General features: G+C 40.8%; 1 protein-coding gene across 2 annotated transcripts in view; it reads right to left on the bottom strand.

Annotated features, from left to right (window-relative positions):
* The window catches only part of pus10 (pseudouridine synthase 10), a 77310-nt gene that overhangs the window by 33576 nt on the left and 21034 nt on the right, over window positions 1-22700 (bottom strand). For both annotated transcript variants that reach the window (XM_043696060.1, XM_043696059.1), the window contains exons 5-8: window positions 18851-18885; window positions 4043-4154; window positions 3557-3618; window positions 275-320 (exon numbers count right to left, since the gene is read on the bottom strand). In XM_043696060.1, coding sequence (XP_043551995.1) covers window positions 275-320; window positions 3557-3618; window positions 4043-4154; window positions 18851-18885 — 255 coding nt within the window. The remainder of the gene's footprint in view (window positions 1-274; window positions 321-3556; window positions 3619-4042; window positions 4155-18850; window positions 18886-22700) is intronic.

The raw sequence follows: 22700 nt of genomic DNA on the forward strand, positions 1-22700 counted from the left end.
TTGGCCAGTGGTTGTTTCTCTACTATGTTTGCTGTGGATGAATGGGAACAGTTCCTCACCCTTTCCCTCCACTCTGTTTACAAAACCAGTTTCCCATGATCAGTCAATCCTGTGACTGAATTTGCCTCGGCCATTTGGTGCTTCCAAGGGTTGATTCACCTGCTGCTCTGTGTATTTTGAACGTTGACTAGGATGCTATCTAAACAAAAGTATAACTTACAAAAATCTCTGAAATTAATTTAGGCCAAACATTAAAAATAGCTATACAAAATACCTGCTTGCTTTTTGTTGGTCTAAAGCACTCTCGACATGCAGTGGCCCTAGATTAATAATAAATATCACAATTATGAAAATTCTAACAAGAGCATAACTTTAAAGCTTGGATTTATCATTTCTTCTCTGCAATACTCAAGGCAGCATTATATTTAAAATACTGAATTCTAGTCACACAATCTGAAATGTTCAAGATCAGCAGAATTTTGATTTCAAAAAGGACTTTCCAGTTTCCAGTTTTCTTTTATCTCAAGTTATTCAAATTTCAAACAAGCATGGGTTTGCTGGACATGATTCATTCTGCAGACTGGAGAAGTACAATGGATCACTTCCTTATCCACAGTTAATTATAGCTAAGGAAAACGTAGTACAGAGGATATTTAGGGAAGTGTTATCTAGAGTTATTGATATGCAAGTACACACACCAATAATTGTTGCAGCTCATTTACGCCAATGCCCCTTACATTTTTATTCCCCATTGTGCACAGCCTTTCATTTGGATGTGGAGTCCCTTAAATCTTTTTCCATGGCCATGCACATTTCCCACTCCATTCACAGGGTTTCCAATTTTCACTCGGGCCTTTTAGGAGTATGGAGCTGGTTCAGGTTTCAAACCTGCACCCTATAGTTCAAGCTGGCCAGTTCCACCGTGGCAATAGATGTGTCTACTCCTCTGCAATTTTCATAGAGATGGATCACATTTTTAAAGGGTTGTAGTTTACAGTACAAACAGAGATGTCATGAACCATAATCTGCATGAGGAACCATTTTGAAAGTAAATTTGAGAGGTCCTCCTCACGTCCACTACACTAAGGTATACCCCTCCTTCCACCTATTGTCCATCTTGACACCTATGTCAAGTTCTGAAGATTGTTAGGGATAAATAATAAGTTATAGCATACCAGGGAATATCCATGTTCTAGTAGCCTGTGTTTTCAGGGATTGAAATCCAAATGCTTGACACTTTTATTGGGTTGCAGAGAGGATTGGGAGATAGAGGGAGGCTACAAGGGCAGGAAAGGATCTTTACTTTTTAAAAAAAAAGTAGTACTTTTAAGAGTGTAAAGGTTATGAATGAATTTGTCTATAATTTTGTAAACATATCTACTTGGGGTGGCACAGTGGTTCAGTGTTAGCAACACTGCCTCACAGCGCCAGGGATCCAGGTTCGATTCCAGCCTTTGATAAGGTTCTGCATGGTAGACTATTTAGTAATGTTAGATCACATGGGATTCAGAGTGAGCTGGTTAACTGGATACAAAATTGGCTTGACGGTAGGAGACAGATGGTCGTGGTGGAGGGTTACTTCTTGGATGGGTGCCTATGACCAGCGGTGTTCCGCAGGAATCAGTACTGGGTTTACTTTTATTTGTCATTTATATAAATGACTTGAATGAGAATATAGGAGGTATGGTTAGTAAGTTGGTGGTTGACACCAACATTTTTGACATAGTAAATAGTGAGGAAGGTTATCTAAGATTACAAAGAGATCTTGATCAATTGGGGTAATGTGCTGAGGAGTACCAGATAGAGTTTAATTCGGATAAATGCGAGGTATTGCATTTTGGTGAAACAAGCAAGAGCAGGGCTTATACAATTAATGGTGGGGTCTTGTTGGTATCATAGAACAGAGAGATCTAGGGGACCAGGTACATAAATTTTTGAAATTTGTGTCACAGGTAGACAGAGTGGTTAAGAAGGCATTTAGGACGTTTGCCTCCATTGCTTAGACCTTTAAGTACAGGAGTTGGGATGTCATGTTGAGATTGCACAGGATGTTGGTGTAGCTTCTTCTGTAACACTGTGTAGTTCTGGTCACCCAGCTATAGGAAAAATATTATTTAATTGAAGAGGGTTCAGAAAAGATTTAAGAGGTTGCTGCCTGGAATGGAGGCTTTGAGTTATGAAAATAGGTTGGATATGTTGGGACATTTTTCACTGGAGGGTAGGAAGTTGAGGGATGACCTTATATAGGTTTATAAAATTATGAGGGGCATAGATAAGGTGAATAGTAAGGGTCTTTTCCTGAGCATGGGAGAAACCAAGGGGCATATTTTTAAAACAAGAGGAGAAAGTTTTTTAAAAAAAAGAGGACATGAAGGACAACTTTTTTTACACAGACAGTGGTTTATATGTGGTATGAACTGCCAGAGGAAGTGATGGATGCAGGTACAGTTACAACATTTAAAAGGCATTTAAGTACATGAATAGGAAAGGTTTGGAGAAATATAGGCCAAGCGCAGGCAGGTGGGATTAGTTTAGTTTGAAAAAAATGGTCAGCGTGGACTAGTTGAACTGAAGGGATCATTTCTATGCAGTATAACTCTATGATTCTATTGATCCAATTAAGTTAGAGAGAGAGAAGAATCATTGACAAAGTAGCAAAATTAAGAAGGCAATTCTCCAAGTCCAAATTGTTTGAACTCAGGTACACTCATGCAAACCATGGAACTGGTAGCAGACACATTATTTTATACGTACATGTGATCTATAGAAGGAGGACTAGTGTTAGAGAAAAAAAGTTGGCAAATGTTATTTTCATGTACAAAATGGGAAATAGAACAAAACTTGTCAACTGTAAATTAAACAACTTAACATAAGTGATGGGAAAAACTAGAAGCTAATATAAGCGTGCACATAAAAATCAGAGAAAAGAGTAAGAAATAATCAGCATGGGCTCCAAAAGGTTAAGAATTCTTTAAAGGATAACAGGAAGTATATAAAAGGAGAACATAGGAAATGCCATATACTTCGATTCTGAAACCCTGTTTGATAAAATGCCACACAGCAAATTCATGTCAAAAGGTTAGGACATGTAGAATTGAAGACAAGTACAACTGGCTAACAAAAGGAAGTGGAAATCAGGACAAAATAGTAATCATTCAGATTGGAGGAAGTTAGAAAGCAGTGTTTTACAAGTGGTGCTCAGAATATTCTTGTTCATAATTTAAGATAATGATTTGAGTTGTGGGTTGTGACTGCACAAACCCATCTAACATTGGAGACATTGGGCTAAAAACATATCCATTACAGTATATTTTCATAAACGACTTTATTTTTGTCAAGAATGAAAATTGATACAACGAAAAAGTGAAAATCACGTTCGTTTGACAATTCTAGAAACTGTACTGTTACTGTACTGATAACAAAAGAAAACATAATTTATTCATACACATTTCACAAGTGATAATTTGCTATTGGCACTAAGTAAGTTGTATGTAAATAAACTATTAAAATATATTAGTATTCAGCAAATAGGAGAATAATAAATCGGATAACTTACAAAAAGTGGCAATCCCCGTCTGTTTCAGGGTGTGCGAAAACCACACTTAGTTCAAATACGCTCTAGTATTGAAACAAAGGCAGTTTATCCTCCAGTAAATAAACTAATATGGCAATCTTTGTAGGTTAGCTAAAAGTTTCTGCCTGACGAATTCAAGAAAGTAACCAAATACTATAACTATTTATCAAAAAACAAAACCAGCTTACTTCCAATTGAAAAGGATATAATACAAAGTAGTCATGTGTATTCCATCCATTTTTCCTTCAAAATATAGGTGATTCTGAAATATTCTTACGTCAATAAGATTTTATTGCTTAAAAAGACGACCAATTTAGCATTTCAGTAATTCTAATAAAATAATTCTAAAAATAAATCCTACTAATACATTGCACTACACGTTCACATTCTAACATTTTGAACTTTGAAATTGCAATAAAAATAAACATTGCCTAAGATCATCTTGAAACTCTGGATCAAATGCTGTACCTTCCCATCCACAGGCACCCCCAGTTCCTCAGAAAGCAGAGGATGAGTTATCCACTTGTAGACTTCTTTAAGTTGTAAAATATCATCCTTTTTTAAAATGTTCCCTTGTTGTCTGTTAAACAGAAAGAGTTTGATACTTGAAAATCTCCTCCCAGTCTTGCATTATGCAGTGAATGTAAATGACCAGAATAGCATTAGAACTTGGAAAACTGGAATTATATGGCTTCAGAATACAACAACATTAAATATTATTAGTAAAAGAAATTGTGTAAATGTCTTAGGCATAAACTGGAGATTAAAACTAAAGAAAAAATAAATTGCCAGTCTTTACAACATGCAGTAAGCTTGGACTTAAATTTCCACCTCATAACCAAAGAGGAGCTAATGTACTACTTCGACTCAGAAACATTCCAGGTTATAGAGAAAACTACAGCTGGAACTGTTAAAACTGTAGTACTCTCAAGATTTTGTATACAAGCATTCCTGTTACACAAAAACCTTGACAAATAATGATGTATTGTAACACTTTCAATGTCAAAATTACAATGAAAGCTATGCATATTAAATATTCTATCCCTTTCATATGCATAAATTAGACAGTTTTAAAATCAAGTTACAAAGTATTACATGAAAAGAAATTCCCTGGGCTATTTTCACATCTCATTCTACAAACTGGATATGGAAACCACTCTTACTGCTCAAATGAACAATTTAGTTCAAACTTTCAAAAATATAACTAAAGGAAAGCAAAAGTTGGAATCTCAGTTCTGAAGAAAGGTTACTGGACCGAAATGTTAACTCTGCTCTCTCACAACAAATGCTGCTAGTTTTCTGAGTTTCTCCACCAATTTCTGTTTTTGCTGCTATTGTTGTAATCTCACGGTTCAGACAGTTATCCAATTAAGTTTTGCTCTTACTCTGATGTTGTTTTCATTGTGCAAAAAGTGTGAAAGAAATGGTTTGCAATGTTGAAATGGAGCGAAAATGGAAAACAAAATACAAATTACTCTGTACATCTCTATGACTCTAATTGTCTTCACATTCTCCAAAAAAGGAAACAGGCTACAGGCACCCCAGTAATGCAATTAACTTTTTAAACAATTATTTCAGTATGAACAAAGTTAGATGTGTACCTGGTTGTAAACAGATCTGAGGATTATAAAAAGTTTCCTTTGAAATGTGTTAGTAAGTAATGTACATTTATTATGTTATATGGTTTGATAGAGGTTTTAGAGATTTACTGAAAACATTGGGGTGAACCTTTTCTGGAGGTTGTATGCAAAGACTAGAGGTCGACTGAGATAGAACTGAATAAACTGAAGAGTAGCACTTCAACATTGGCATCTGTTTAGTTCAGGTTTTGACAGCTGAACATTATTCACAGAACTAAATCCAGCTCCTTTACTCTAACAGCAGGACCATTGATTGAGTATCTCCTTGGTTTTATATCCTGCTGATGGGATAAAATAAGAAATTTTGTCAACAGTTTAGGTATAGACACAATAAAAATTAAACAAATACCAGTGAAAACAAATGGGCCTTTTAAACTAACTAACTTTTACTTGTTCCACATTTTCTCACTTGATGATTCACTGTCCTGTAATTCCTCGATTTGTTTTGAGTCAGCTTGTTTCTCCATTTCCTTTCAAAAGCCCCAGCTCATAGCTGAAACTAATCTTTGTGGAATCAAGGTAAAGAGTCATGATCTCTTCACAAGACTGCATCATACATGTTTGTTATTGAAAGAGGGAACCAGATTTCCAGTTCTTGAAATTTTATATGTGTCACACCTGACTTCAAACTGCTGTTGAGGAGAATGGTCCAGCTAATGTCAGACTTCAGGGACAATCCATTCCTGAATTCACATTAAAAAGTGACATGATTTTGTCAAATTACCATTAGTAAGATACTAATAGTTCAACACGTTAAAATGAAAAACTCATTCTTCAAAATTTGTTCCCATCTCCAAAATGGACAGTAGTTGTCAAGGATAAATGGTACTAAAATCATTTTAACTTTACATTTTTTGAAGAAGGAAGTACTTAGAATAGGATAAATCAGATATATAGGAACTTTTTTTAAACCAAAAAAAAGGTACATAGAAACACAGGCAATAGGAGCACGAGGCGGCCATTCGGCCCATCAAGCCTGTTCCGCCATTCATCATGATCATGGCTGATCGTCCAACTCAATAACCAAATCCTGCTTTCTCCCCATAACCTTTGATCCTATTTGCCCTATGTACTTTAACTAGCTGCCTCTTGAATGCATTCAACGTTTTGGTGTCAACTACTTCTCGTGGTAATGAATTCCAAAGGCTCACTACTCTTTAGGTGAAGAAACGCCTCCTCATCTCCATCCTAAAAGGGCCACCTTGAATCCTCAGACTGTGACACAACAACCATTGGGAACATCTAACCTGTCTAGTATGAGATTGCCCCTCAGTCATCTGAATCTCAGCGAAAACAATCCTAACCTAATCAATCACTCATCATATGTCGGTCCTGCCATCCCCAGAATCAGTTTGGTAAACCTTTATTGCACTCCCTCGAGAGCAAGAGCATCCTTTTTCAGAAAAGGAGACCAAAACTGCACACAATATTCAAAGTAGGGAAGATGGAACAGAGAGAAACAGAATGAAAAGGGGGACAAAGTGAGTGGAAACAGAGAAACTACAGCAAAACTAATCACATTCATTAGCATCTTGACGGAACAGGATATTTATCAGTGTTTAACTAAGTTATAAAATGATATTATTGAAAATTACCATGAGTAATTAAATACACAAAATAATTTTTTTTTTAAAAGTCTTAGAAGAACCCCATTTTAGTGGAGAGTCATGTGGATTTTGTCTGGAATAGTAGAATCTCACCCTTTAGCCTGCTGCATTGAAAGCAAAACATTTATTCAAGGTTGTCTGCTCACCATTCCTCTTCTGCTCCGTCCCTGAGCTAGCTAATAGGTTCAGATCTAAATCAGATTTTTTTTTCCTGAATGCTTGCTTAAATTATTCCCTTACAGTTGAGAGTTTCTGTATCACACGCTGCTGATTCTCAATGTTATTAAACCATTATCTAGCCTCTGGAAATGAAAAAGATCAAAATTGCATCCACTCACAGTATCAGTTCTAACAGAGAGCAAGCAGTCATTTTCATGTTAATCATTAGTTGAATAGAGCCAAAACATTTAAAGTTTTACTTCTTCATTTTTAGGCCTATAAAAAGAAATATTGTACTATGACTCATTAAATGCACAGCCATTTGCAAATCTGCTCTGACTATATTGTGGTCATGTCACTCTCAAAGAGTCATACAGCACGGAAACAGACCGTGTGCTCCAACCGGTCTACACCGACCATGTTCACAAACTAAACTAGCCCCATCTGCGCTTCGTCCATCTTCCTCCAAACTTTTTCTATTCATGTACTTATCCAAATGTCTTTTAGACATTGTAATTATACCTGTATCCACCACTTTTGCTGGCAGTTCATTCCACACATGAACCATTCTCTGTGTAAAAAAGTTGCCCCTCATGTCCTTTGAAAGCTTTCTCTTCTCATCTTAAAAATACACCCACTACTTTTGAACTCCCCAACCTTGGGGAAAAAACACTTGTCATTCACTTAGGTTAACATTTACAAAACAAAATTAGTTGTCCATCACTGTAACATGTGGAAAGGTTTTTTTAAAATCTGCATTTATCTGCTAAACACCTTATCTTCACCAGGCCACAGATGTTAGGTAGTCTCCCTTCCTTTTCCCTCCGCATATTATTAACTTGTTATCTATCTGACTTCTTCCAAAAACTATCCCTTTGGTGACTCTTTGGATGCTGAAGTAGTCTGTGTCCCTATGTAAGAAGGCCTGAACAACATTCAGGATTGGAGTGGTAAATGGCAGGTGATATTCATACAACTACCAGGCAATGAAACTTTGCACAAGGGAATATCTAACTATCAGCCGTTATTTATTCAATGGTATAACCTTCACTGAATCCCCTACTATCAACACCCTGGGGCTGAACTCAACATGAATATTGTGCAACAAGAAAAGGCTGAGAATTCTGTGGTGAGTAATTCATCTCCTGATTTCCCAAAGCCCGTCCACCATCTCAAGACACAATTCAGGGGTGTGATGAAATACGCTCCACTTACTTGGAGTGCAGCTCCAACAATATCCAAGAAGTCTGGAACATTTTAGACAAGGCAACACATTTCATTGACACTCCTTCCAACACCTTAAAGCACTCACCCCTGTCACCATACTGCAGTTGCTATGCCAATGTACCATCTATAAGATGCACAGTAGCATTTGACCAAAACCCTTTCCAACCATGCTTTCCAAATCAAAACAAGGGCAGCAGAAGCATGAGATGACGGTCACCTGCAAATTCCCCTCCAGCCACATATCATCCTATGTGGAAAAATATCACTGTTACTCTTTAGTCACTTGGTCAAAATTCTGAAACTCCCTTCCTAACAGTACCTTGAATGCATCTACACTGTTCAAGATAAGAGCTCACCACCACTTTATCAAGGACAATTAGGGACAGCAACAACTGTACACCGAGCCAGGGACGTCCACATCCTGAGAAATATTTTATAAATTTCACCTTCCACATTTATTATACCTTTCTCACTTGCCTTAAGCCTTCCAAATTATTGTTCGGTGAAATGCCTGATGATTGTTCATTGCATCAAAGAAAGCCACTTCTTTTCAAAAATATTTAGTCAGCTTGTCAGGAAACTAACAACTGGAGTTGAGAACAATCAACGAAAGATTACGTACAAATCTCAGGCATGATTAATATCTTAACAATCTGTCCTTCATAAGACAATTTCACAACTGTTGAGACCTATGCTCATGTCTATGGAGCAGGAGAATAGCCCATTCAGAGATAGGAGGTGTTGTCCTGACTTTTACTCCAAGAAAAAATAAAATTGCAAAGCAAAAGCCAGACAAGTGACGATATCCAAGATCCTGTGGCCTCCCAGTTAAAGATTGGCAACACAACAAACTAGAATTCTTTAGTTGGTTATGTCCTTAAATATCTGAGTGATAATAGAAATTACAGAAAATGTATTTCCAGCTGTCATGCAAAACATATGCATCGTTTACGTGTGGCTTAGGACTTTGTTTTTGTCTATGTGGAGCTTTCTTTAAGGAATGTCCCTTCACTTTACTTGTCATAATAGAGTGCCACCTAGTGGTTGAATTAAAGCAAGCAACTACTGTAATGAGTTGGAACCATTACACTCAAAATGACATGGCTTAATGACACATCACGCATCATATAATAATTGCATGAACCTTTTATAACACAAGTTGTTTAATCTATCCAGCTGCTTTCCAAGAGAATAAAAAAAATGCAATACAATATAAAGTAATTAATTTCCACAAATGTTTTACAATAAAAATGGTCATTTTGCTCATTAACTTAGAAAATATGGCAAATTGACTTGAGTTCCACTTATGGAATAATTTGATATCCGAACCCTTATCAAATTACTCAATTTTAGTTTCATGCAGAGACAAAATAAAACATGTGGAGCAACCAATCACATCCACAGAGTTTGCTTTATAACAAATATTCAGCAAAAGGACTTTGTTAACAGTATCAATGTACCATAAAGAATCCCACTGTATCAAGAAAAGGGAATTTCAATTGAAGAGAACCTGTAAATTAGAAATTGTGAAAATTTGTATGATTTGAAGTGTCATTCTTTACATACACAGCAAAGAAAGTTGCCTCAGAGTAAAACGGGAGGTTGATCAGATGAGCCAATCGGCCGAGGATTGGTAGATGGAGTTTCATTTAGGTGAATGGGAGGTGCTATATTTTGGAAAAGCAAGTCAGGGCAGGGATTATATGCTTATAGTAAGGCCCTGGGGTGGGCTGCTGAACAAAGAGACCTTGGAGTGCAGGTTCATAGTTCATTGAAAGTGGAGTCGCAGGTTGATAGGCAAGTGAAGGCTTTTGGTACGCTTGCCTTTATTGGTCAGTGCATTGAGTTTAGGGGTTAGGAGGTCATATTGTGGCTGTACAAGACATTAATCAGGCTAATTTTGGTATATTGCGTGCAATTCTGGTCCCACTGCTGTAGGAAGGATGTTGTGAAACTTGAAAGGGTTCAGAAAAGACTTCCAAGGATGTTGCCAGGGTTGGAGGGTTCAAGCTATAGGGAGAGGCTGAATAGACTGGGGCTATATTCCCTGGAGCGTTGGAGGCTGAGAGGTGACCTTATACAGGTTTATAAAATCATGTGGTGCATGGATAAGGTAAATAGACAAAGTCTTTTCGGGGAGGGGGGAAAAGAGTCAAAAGCTAGACGGCATAGGTTTAAGGTGAGGAGGAAAGATTTAAAAGGGATCTAAGGAGCAACGATGGTATGTGTATGGAATTAGTGATCAGCGGAAGTGGTGGAGACTGATACAGTTACAACATTTAAAAGGCATCTGGATGGGTATATGATGCTATGAAGATGTGGGTGTACTGTACCTTTAAGACAGAAAAGCTAGCAGAACTACCTGACAGCACCAAGTATTCTGAATTAGATATAATGTAACATGTGAGGGAAAGAAGTTGGAAGAAGGGGAGATTCTACAGTACGAAACCAAAAGTAGGGAGCACTGGTAAGACTTTACTACAGATAAAAAAAGAAGCCCAAGTGGGTGGAAAGGAGGTGAAAGGCCTCAGGTGTTTCCACTGTGGTAAAGTGGGACACAAAGTCATAGCGCTGGTCGTTAAGAAAAACGCTGTGGGAAAATATGTGGTAAAAGAAGCTAAGCCAGAGGCATTAGTGAAGGTAGTAAAGGTGACCCCAAGGAGAGTGGAGGAGCTGCAGGAGAGTGCACAGGCTAGGCAGGGGTTGGGTATAGAGTTAGTACCTGATCTCTACAAAGAATTTGCCTCTGTGGGCAAAGTTTACTCAGAAAGAACAGGAAGAGAAGGACAAGAAGTTATAATTTTGACTGATACAGGATCTAACCAGTCGCTGATAGTAAGGGATGAGTGAATATGCATACAGCATGGTGGCTCAGTGGTTAACACAGCGCCAAGAACCCAAGTTCGATTCCTGCCTTAGGTGATTGTCTGTGTGAAGTTTGCACATTCTCCCCATGTCTGCGTGGGTTTCCTCCATAATCCAAAAATGTGCAGGTCAGGTGAATTTGCCAAGCTAAATTGCCCATAATGTTAGGTGCATGAGTCAGGGATAAATATAGGGTAGGAAAATGCGACTAGGTGGGCCTGTTTCCACACTAAGTAATCTAATCTAATCAAACAGGGTATCCACTAACTGAACCTCCCTCACCTTTCTCTTTACTTTTCACTTCATGCTGTGACTTATGATAGTGGGATGTGGTTACCATACAGGATGGGAAAATACCAGGATATTTTTGTTTTAACTCCTCGGTTTCTCTGTCTTCCTTGGGCTTCTCCACAATTAGGGGTGTCACTCCCACCTTGGATCCTGCCAAATCATTCCCAAAAACAAAGTGAATTCCAGGAACTGACACTCTGTCAATCACTCCCACTGTTTCCCCAGTCTTCAGTCCAATCTGATCTTATATAGGGGAATGCTAAATTTCTGTCCATCTATCCCACAAATTATCACACTCTCATAACAGATCAGAAAGATTAGATTAGGTTGCCTACAGTGAGGAAACAGGCCATTTGGCCCAACAAGTCCACACCGACCCTCTGAAGCGCAACCCACCCATACCCCTACATTACCCCTTCACCAAACACTACAGGTAATTTAGCATGGCCAATTCACCTGACCTGCACATCTTTGGACTGTGGGAGGAAACTGGAGCACCCGGAGGAAACCCACGCAGACACGGGGAGAATATGCAAATTCCACACAGTCAGTCGCCTGAGGCAGGAATGATGTAATGCTGCAGGAAAAACCTGAACAAGCAGAGGGTCAGACAAAAGTGTTTAGTCCTGAAAGGCTAAGGGACTTGCAACAGCAAGACAAGACGATAAAAGATATATATGTGTGAATGCATACTCCAAAAAAAAAAGGAGGCAGAGAATATTCCGGAGGGTTATTACCCGAAAGGTAGAATCCTAAAGGTGGAAATGGAAACCATGGGAGGTTAGTGTAGAGGAGGAATGGGCTGAAGTGCACCAGATTGTGTTGCAGGTAGCATACAGACAGGAGGTGTTACTGGTAGTACACGAACTACTTGTAGGTCACCTACGAGTTCAGAAGACTCAGGCTAAGGTACAAAAACATTTTTATTGGCCTGGAATGCACAAGGATGTGGTTACCTTTTGCTGAATATGTCATACATGCCAAATGGTCTGTAAGCCACAGGTGGTAATAAAACCAGCAGCTTTGTTGCCAATTCCCGCGTTCGATGAACCTTTCACGCAGGTTATAATTGATTGTTAAGGTCCCCTCCAGAGAACTAGAAGTGGGAACCAGTACTTATTAACCACAATGGATGCATTTACCAGATTTCCAGGGACGATTCCATTACGGAGTATCATGGCAAAAAAGGTTAGAGGAGTTAGTAGCTTTCTTCACACGGTATGGGCTACCCAGAGAGATTCAGTCAGGCCAAGGATCAAACTTTACTGCTAGGCTGTTTAAAGGGGTTATGGACATCTTAGGTGCACAGCACTTTAAATCCAGTGCATATCATCCTAAATCCCAGGGTGCTTTAGAAAAGTAGCATCAGACCTTGAAGACCATGTTGAGAGTATACTGTCAGGATTACCCAAATGATTAGGATAAAGGTATCCCATTTGTATTGTTTGCCTTTACAGATGCCCCAAACGAATCTACTCAGTTCACTCCCTTCGAGTTAATATTCAGGCATGAAGTGAGAGGCCCTTTGAAATTAAAGAAAAATTGACAGGACCACAGTCGGAGATCTCACACTTCGATTATGTATCGGAGGTGAGAGACAGACTAAATCGAGTGGGTGAGTTAAACAGCACCTAATGAGGGCACAGTGTAGAATGAAGCAGGTGGCAGATAAAAGTTCAGAGACTCGGATGTTTTCCCGAGGGGATAACATGTTCGTACCATTACCAGTGATAGGAGATCCCTTCAAGGCCAGGTTTAGTGGTTCCTATCAAATTGAGAAAAGGTTGATTCAGGTGAACTATCTAGCAAAGATGCCAGGTAGGGAAAAAAAGGTATCGGGTATGTCATGTGAACATTTTGAAACTATATTATACTACAGAGAAAGAACTGGAGAAATAGGTGTTAGTTACTGCCCCACAGAGTGAGAAATCAAATCCAGATGATGTGGATTTTGATGTGCCTCAAAATAGATTTTTAAAAAATGAAGTAGTCATGGGGGAGTGGGATAGGTTAGTAAGCTATCGGTCTCAGGAGCATGGAACGCAGTTAAAAGATTTGTTACTGCTGTATGAAGACATATATAAGAATCAGATGGGGAGGACTTTGTGCTATTGTACATGAAGTAGACGTAGGGAATACTGCTCCGATACAACAACACTCCTATTGGCTTAATCCTTTCAAAGCCAGACAAGTCCACATGGAGGTGGATGCCAGGCTCAATAAGGGCATCATTGAACCAAGCCAGAGCAAATGAAGTTCGCCGATCGTCTTAGTTCCCAAACCGGACAGAACTCAACAATTCTGCGTGGATTATCGAAAGGTCAATGCCATTACAAAATGAGACTCATATCCAATTCCTAAATTAGAGGACTTTATTAAAAGGTTGGACAAGCTAGTTACATCAACAAATTGGACTTAATGCATGGTTACTAGCAGGCACCTTTATCAGACACGGCAAAAGAAATTTGTGTTTGTAACCCCAAATGGGCTATATTAGTTTAAAATGATGCCCTTTAGAATGAAGAATGCACCCACCACATTCCAAAGACTCATGAACAGAATTGTGGCTGGGTAAACAAACTGTACAGTTTATTTGGACGATGTCGTTATCTTTAGTAAGTTCTGGAAAGATCACATGGTACAGTTGGCAAAGCTCTTTGAATGACTACGAGAAGCAAAACTGGTGATAAACTTAAATAAAACTGAATTTATGAAAGCAGAGGTGGCGTGCTTGGGACATAACATCGGTCATGGAAGGTTGACCCCACGGAATGCAAAGACGAAGGCCATTGAGGAATTCCCACGACCAACCTCAAAGAAAGTGGTGCTTTGATTCTTAGGACTCAGCAGATTCTATTGGAAGTTTATTCCAAACTTCAGCAGTATAGTGGCAGCGTTAACTGATTTGCTGAAGAAGAACACGGTTTTGGTGGACAGAACCATGCCAGGAGGCGTTCGACCATTTGAAAGCCATGTTAACCACCAAACCAGTTTTAGCTACACAAACCTTTTCAAAACCTTTTAAAGTCACAATCAATGCTAGTGACACAGGAAGATGAGGATGGGACTGAACTGCCAGTTGGTTACTTTTCGAAGATGATCAACATCCACCAGAGAAAACACTCCACGATCAAAAAAGAATTATTGAGTTTGGCACTGGCCTTACAATAATTTAACATGTATGTCACGAACAACTTGTAGGAGATGGCGGTGTACACGGATCACAATCCGTTTACATTCTGAGAACACTTTAAAGACAAGAATAATGAGACTATTTTGTTGGGGTCTTATGTGACAAACTTATATTTTAAAAATCTTACATGTTGCAGGTTGTAAGAATGTAATCGCACATGCACTATCATGGATTTAACTGATAACGTTTAGCCGAGATTTGTATTTATTCAATGTTTTATACATAGAGTTATATGGGAAGTAGTTAAGGTGAACTTGGATCAAAGTTATTGGTATGTTAGAGTAATGTGTTTCAAGAATAGAAAAAGAATGAAGCCATCTTTTCATTATGATGGTTCATTTCTTCTTAAGGGGGAAGTGTTATGAAGATGTGGGTGTACTGTACCTTTGAAAGAGAAAAGCTAGCAGAACTACCTGACAGCACAAAGTGTTCTGATTAAGATACAATGTAACATGATCCAGCAGCTAGGGTAGCTGGGTTGTCTGGAGTTGACAAAACAAATGCAAATTCGGCCAATCAATCAGTTTAAATTACACCCCCCCCAAAACAACCAAACTCCAATCAAGTCTGAATTTATTATATTGATAATATTAAAAGCCAATGACACAATCTGATGCTTTGGGGGTATAAGACCGGGAAAAATCGAACAGTTGTGGGAGAACTGCCAAAAGACCAACAGATGTAGACTGCTAGTCAAAGCTGTCTGAGAGGTACCTGTCTCGAGAAGTTTGCTCAGAGAAAAACATAACACCAAATCTATGGAGGAAGATACAACAGCTGGCTGGTTTTGAAATTTGAATTTTTTGGTAAATCTTACTCAGGGGTTTTATTGGACTAGTATTATCAAAGAGAAAATAAAAGATAGGTTAGAGGAAGGAGTTGTAAATAGCTGTTAGTTAATTGTTCTCTGTTATGCTTTAAGAAATAAAGTTGTTAATTTTTACTTCAAATATTTTTTACTCTTGGCCTCTTGAATTTTCACAGATTACTGCACAGGATAAATCTTCTGTGTTGCTGGTTTAAATTAAGCAGGAGGATTTACCCTGTGTTGTAACAATGGATAGTGGAAAGTGAGGACTGCAGGTGATGGAGATCAGAGTCGAAAAGTGTGGCGCTGGAAAAGCACAGCAGGTCAAGGCAGCATCCGAGGAGCAGGAAAATTGATGTTTCGGGCATAAGCCCTTCATCAGGAAGGTGGAGGGGTCTGGGAGATAAATAGGATGGGGGGGGCGGGGGCTGGAGGGAAGGTAGCTGGAAAGCCGATCGGCAAATGCAGGTTGGGGATGATGGTGATAGGTCGGAACAGAGGGTGGAGCGGATAGGTGGGAAGGAAGATGGACAGGTGGGACAGTTCAAAAGGGTGGTGCAAGTTGAATATTAGGATCTGGGATGTGGAAGGAAAGATGAGGAAGCTGGTAAAATTGACATTGATGCCATGTAGTTGGAGGGTCTCAAGGCAGAAGATGAGCTGTTCTTCCTCTAGGTGTCGGGTGGCTAGGATTTGGCAGTAGAGGAAGCCCAGGACATGCATGTCCTTGCCAGAGTGGGAGGCGAAGTTGAAGTGGTTGGCCACAGGGCAGTGGGGTTATTTAGTGTCCCCCCCCCCAGAGATATTCTCGGAAACGTTCCACGAGTAGGCACCCTTTCTCCCAAATGTGGAGGGGATCACGTCAAGAACAACAGACACAGTAGATGAGGAGTTTAGGTATGCAAGAAAATCTCTGCTGGATGTGGAAGCATTCTTTGGGGACTTGGATGGAGTCAAAAGGGGAGGTGTGGGCGCAGTTTTTACACCTTTTGCGATGGCCAGGGAAGGTGACGAGAGTGAAGGATTGGTTGGTACCTGACTCGGTCTCTGTGGAATGTTTCTAGGGATGGGAGGGAAATATATCCCTGGTGGTGGGGTGTTATTATAGGTGGCGGAAATGATGGAGGAAAATACATTGTATCTGGAGATTAGGGGGGTGGAAGGTGAAGACCAGAGAGGTTCTATCCTTGTTGCAATTGGAGGGGTAGGGTTCAAGGGGGCAGGTGCGGGAAGTGGACGAGATGCGGTGGAGGGCACTGTTAAGCACGTGAGAGGGGAAACTGCAGTCCTTGAAAAAGGAGGCCATCTGGGATATTCTGGAATGGAATTGCTTCTCTTGGGAGCAGATACAGCAGAGGTGGAGGAATTGGGTATAAGGGATAACGTTTTCACAGTAGGGGGTGGGAGGAGGTGTAGTCCAGATAGCTGTGGGAGTTGGTGGGTTTGAAGTAGATGGCCATGTTGAGTCGGTTACTGAAAATGGAGACACAGAGGTCCAGGAAGGGGAGGGAGGTATCGGAGATGGTCCAGGTGAACTTGAGGTCAGGGTGGAAGGTATTCATGAAATTGATGAACTGTTCAAGCTCTTCGCGTAGCACAAGGTGGCACTGAGGTGTCATCAATGTAGCGGAAGAAAAGGTGGGGAATGGTTCCAGTGTAACTATGGAAGATGGTCTGTTCCATGTACCCAACGAAAAGGTAGAAATAGCTGGGGCCCATGCGAGTGCATATGGCTACCTCTTTGGTCTTAAGGAAGTGGGAGGATTCTAAGGAGAAATTGTGGAGGATGAGGAACAGTTCAGCCAATTGAATGAGTGCGTCAGCAAAGGGGTATTGGTTGGGTCAGCGGGAGAGGAAGAAATGGAGGGCTTGGAGTCCTTCCCCATGGCAGATGGACGTGTACAGGGACTGGATGTTCATGGTGAAGATGAGGTTTTGGGGGCCAGGGAAATGAAAGTCATGGAGGTGGTGGAAGGGCACCTTCCAACTGCAATAAGGGTAGAAACCCCCTGGTCCTCACCTTTCACCCCACCAATCTCTGGATACAGCACATCATCCTCCTCCACCAGAGATATATTTCTCTCCCAACCCTGAGAAGCATTCCACAGAAAACATTCCCTCCACAACTCCTTTTTAGGTCCATGCCCCCCACCAACCCACCCTCCACTCCTGGCACCTTCCCTTGCCACCGCAAGAGGTGCAAAACCTGCATCCAAACCTCCCCCTTCACCTCCAAAGGATCCTTCCATATCTGGCAGAGATTTCCTGCACATCCAAACACCTCATCTATTGTGTTCCGTTGCTCTCAATATGGTCTCCTCTCCATTGGGGAGACAGGACACCAACTCGTGGAATGTTTCAGAGAACATCTCTGGGACACATGTACAAACAACCTATCACCCTGTGGCCGACCACTTCAACTCCCCCCTCCCACTCCGCAAGGACATGCAAGTCCTGAGCCTGCTGCACCGCCAAATCCGAGCCACCCGAAGCCTGGAGGAAGAACGGCTTATCTTCCGCCTTGGGACCCTCCAACCACACGGCATCAATCTTTAATTCACCACTTTCCTCATCTCCTCTCCCCCCCAAGCCACATTCCCCCCCATTAATTTCTCAGCCGCCTTCCACCTGAATGGCTTATGCTGAAAACATCAATTCTCCTGCTCCTCAGATGCTGCATGACCTGCTGTGCTTTTCCAGCACCAAACATTTTGACTAGGCATAAGAATAGGAAGGGTTGGGAGAGATATGGGCCAAATGCTGGCAAGCAGGATTACTTTTATTTCGGTTATCTGGTCAGCGTGGACAAGTTGGACCAAAGGCTCTGTTTCCAAGCGGACATCTCTATGATTCTATATATTAATCTGAGAAGGACACTGGCCCATTACAACACAGTCAGTGACTTGACAGTGGATTTTTACATTGACTTAACATAATTTGAGATCTTTTTTTACACCAAGAAGTGCTTGAACACTTCAAAAGGTCACCTGTTCGTCAATAACAACAAGCTATGAATATGGTTTATCTTTCTTTAGGAAAATGTTTTAGGAGTTCCACAAAAAATTGACATTTTGACAAACTATGAAAGCTTTAATTATCTCTCAAGATACCAAGGCCTGAACACTATTTAAGTGTTTCTGTTCAGTATGGCTATGTTAAAGCAACATCACACTTGGTATCTGAAATGAGAAAAATTAGTTGTCCGTCAAATTTCATTTTCACTAGTTTAAAAGAAATAGAGAGATTGAAAAGGTGCAATGTTGGAGTATTAAGACAAAACTGATGAAGAAAGTTAAATATACAGTGAAAAAATAAATTGTTGCTGAAATAAGATGATCTTCAATTATACAAAGGTTTTAACTGGTTTTTAAGTGCCATGTAATTTCAAAGAATAGCTTCTTTGAAAATGAAAGCAGTTTCAGATAAAGTATTTAATTATTGCAAAACAAGCACAAAGAAAAAAAATTACCTAGAATAATTACTTACCCTAGTTCCTGTTTTACCAGCAACCACGTGGCATGCTATTAGGCAGATGGACACACCCAAAGACAAAAGGAAGAAAACAAGTGTAAACAATTAAAATGATGTAAGATTTCCTGTTACCTTTGACCAAATGTCTAAGTACATCAGATGAAATACCAGTCAAGGCCCACTCAACAAAACATGAAACAAGACAGGAAGTGAACATCACACATTTGATTTATAGTAACTGACATTCCAAACCTGCTCAAGAAGGATTTTACGAAATTTTCTTTACTCTAAATAGCAACAATATTCTTAAATTGTTTGGCACATTCAAATTTCTACTTATAATTGTTCATACTGAATCCCTGATTTATTAATAATTAATTATATTTTTATGAACACATGAAAGGTTTTAACCAGAGCTTTTGCAGGACAGAAGAATAATTTCACTAAGAGATGCAACATGTTTCCATTTTGAATCAGAATCAAACACATTTGGATCGGGTAGGTATAAGTTAATTAGATATAGAGCAAGACTCTTTCTTCCAGGTCAACAGCCTACCACATTTCAGAAGACCATGACCTAGTGCAAGAGTCTCAAATATTTTGCTTCCAAGACACCCACTCCCATAACATTTCCACAGACACCACTGCAACATAAGTTTGATTTTCCCCTGTACAAAGTTGTTACTTTCGTTTTACTTGATGGCTATATTCCAGTATTTCCTCTTTTTAGGCTGAGATTTTCTCTTTCCTCCCCACTCTGACTGACCAGAAACCTCTCTCATACTTACCCATTCAAATTACAATTTTCTGTTAAATAAAGTACATATTGTACAAATATAGACTGGACAGGTTTAATTCCTAATACAATCGAGAGTAATTCAGTAATTGGGGAAGGAGCATTGTGGAGGAAGAGGAGTGAAATGATGCGCATTAGATGGAATTAAAAGAGAAATATGGAACACAAAGAAAACGTTGACGTATGGGCACATTATTATTACCCAAGGTTACAAAGGGATCTTGGTCAATTGGGTCAATGGACTGAGGAGTGGCACATGGAGTTTAATTTGGATAAACATAAGGTACTGTATTTTGGTAATACAAACAAGGACAGGACTTCTACAATTAACGTTCAGACCCAGGGTAGAGGATGCTCATGTCAGAAAGGGAGTGGGAAGGGGAATTAAAATGGGAAGTGACTGGGAGGTCCAGTCGGCCCCTGCGGCCTGGCTGAGATGCTCAGCAAACTGTTCCCTAAGATTATAACTGGTCTCCCCAGTGTGGGGAAGATCACATCGGGAGCACCTGATGCAGTAAACTAGGTTGGAAGAGAGGCAGGTGAACCTCTGTCTCACCTGGAAGGACTGTTTGGGCCCTGGAAGTAGGTGAGGGGGATGGTGTGGCAGCAGGTTTGCATTTTTTCCGGTTGCAGGGAAAGGTACCTGGGAGTTCGGCGGGGTGAGTGGGGGGGGGGAAATGTTGGTGGGGAGAGTGGCTCAAACCAAGGATTGTCAAAGGGAACGGTCCTTGCGGAAAGCAGAGAGGGGTGGGGAGTGGAAGGTGTTCTTGGTGATGGACTCTCGTTGGAGTTGGCAGATATGTTAAAAGACAATGTGGAGACTGGGGAGGTGATAGGTGAGGACAAGGGGTACTCTGTCTTTATTGTGATTGGAGGGGGGTGCAGTTTAGAGCAGTGGAACAGGAAATGGGGGTGGTCACTGCCCATTTTGATTCTCCTTCCCACTCACTTTCCGACATGACCATCCTTGGCCTCCTTCATTGCCACAACGAACTAAACTGCAAATTGGAGGAACAACACCTTGTCTTCCGCCTGGGCAGCCTACAGCCTGGAGGACTCAAAGTTGAGTTCCCAAATTTCAAATAACCTTCCTTCCCATTCTCCGACTCACTGCCCAACCCCCTCCACTCCTCCCAGCCACCTAGCAGATTCATTCCTCCCATTGAACAACCAGGTCGTAGCCTCTACCTGTCTTCATCTATCCCTACTTCACGACCCTGCCCTCACCACCCCCTTTATCTGCAGTTCCCCTTACATCCACCCCCAGTCCTGAAGTGTTACACCTGAAACATTGGCTTCTCCACCTCCTGATGCTGCCTGGCTTGCTGTGTTCTTCCAGCCTCCTGCTTGACTATCTCTGCTGCTATTGATGGCCAATAGTGCCTCATAGTTGCCCAGTCTCAAGCTGCTTGATTTGTTTATCGTCTGTCCCATTTGACATGGCGATAGTGCCACACAACACAATGTAAGGTATTCTTAATGTGAAGAGGTGGGACTTTGTCTCAAGATCTGTGTGTTGGTTACTTTTACTGATACTATCACAGACAGAGGCATCTGCAATAGGCAGATTGCTGGGTACATCAGTCACCTTAACTCCAGGACAAATCTGCAGGAGTTCCTCAGGATGGTGCCCTAGGCCCAACTATCACCAGCTGTTTCATCAATGACCTTCCCTTCACCATACGTTCAGAAGTGGAAAGGTTCACTGGTAACTGCTCACTATCATTCAAAATAATTACTGAAACAGTCCATAACCAAATGCAGCAAAACTGGACAACATATAGGCTTCAGCTGAAAAGTGGCAAGTAACATCAGAACCACAGTAATGCCGCAAAATGACCATGACCAACAAGAGAGAACCTAACCATTGTCCTTTGACATTCAATAGCATTATCATCACTCACTCCCTTATTATTAACATCTGTGGGGTTGTCATTCACCAGAGATTGAACTCGATTAACCATTAACCATAATAAAGCAATGCCTAGAAGAGCAGGTCAGAAGCTATAGATCCTGCAATGAGTAACTCATAAGTGGGCGGCACGGTGGCCCAGTGGTTAGCACTGCTGCCTCACAGCGCCTGTAGACCCGGGTTCAATTCCCGACTCAGGCGACTGACTGTGTGGAGTTTGCACATTCTCCCCGTGTCTGCGTGGGTTTCCTCCGGGTGCTCCGGTTTCCTCCCACAGTCACAAAGATGTGCGGGTCAGGTGAATTGGCCATGCTAAATTGCCTGTAGTGTTAGGTTAAAGGGGTAAAGGTAGGGGTATGGGTGGGTTGCGCTTCGGCGGGTCGGTGTGGACTTGTTGGGCCGAAGGGCCTGTTTCCACACTGTAAGTAATCTAATCCTGACCAACCCCACTGCCCGCTTCCCATTGCCCACCGCTGTTCACCATCTACAAGACACATGTTAGGAGTTTGATGGTATTCTCCCATTTGGGTGGATGGGTGCAGTTTCAAACTCAAGAAGTTTGAAACGATCCATGTCAAAGTAGCTCCCTTGTTTGGCATCAAATCCACAAACATCCATTCCCCTCATCACCGACATTCAGTATCAGCAGTGTATACTGTCTACAAGATGCACTGCAAAAAAAAATCACCAAGATTTCCTTAGACAGCACCTTCCAAAGTCGAAAAGTGTGGCACTGGTAAAGCACAGCAGGTCAGGCAGCATCCGAGAAGCAGGAGAGTTGACATTACGGCTTACGATGGAGGGCTTGTTCTCGAAATTTCAACTCTCCTGTTCTTCGGATGCTGCCTTACCTGCTGTGCTTTTCCAGCATCACACATTTCAGACTCTGATCTCCAGCATCTGCAGTCCTCATTTTCTCTCGGAACCTTCCAAACCTATGAACACTTACATCTAGGTAGCAGATATATGATCCCATAACCTGCAAGTTCCCCTCAAGGCCACTCACCATCCTGACTGGAACTCTTGAACGCCATTGTGGCATACCTAAGGACATGGACTGCAATGGTAACTAGGGATGGGCAATGACTGCTGACCCAGCCAGTGACACCTACATTTCATTAATGAATAAAAAGTAGGCAAACTATTTACTTCAAACA

This window comes from Chiloscyllium plagiosum, chromosome 9 (assembly GCF_004010195.1).
Source record: "Chiloscyllium plagiosum isolate BGI_BamShark_2017 chromosome 9, ASM401019v2, whole genome shotgun sequence".
In the NCBI taxonomy this organism is placed as follows: Eukaryota; Metazoa; Chordata; class Chondrichthyes; order Orectolobiformes; family Hemiscylliidae; genus Chiloscyllium; species Chiloscyllium plagiosum.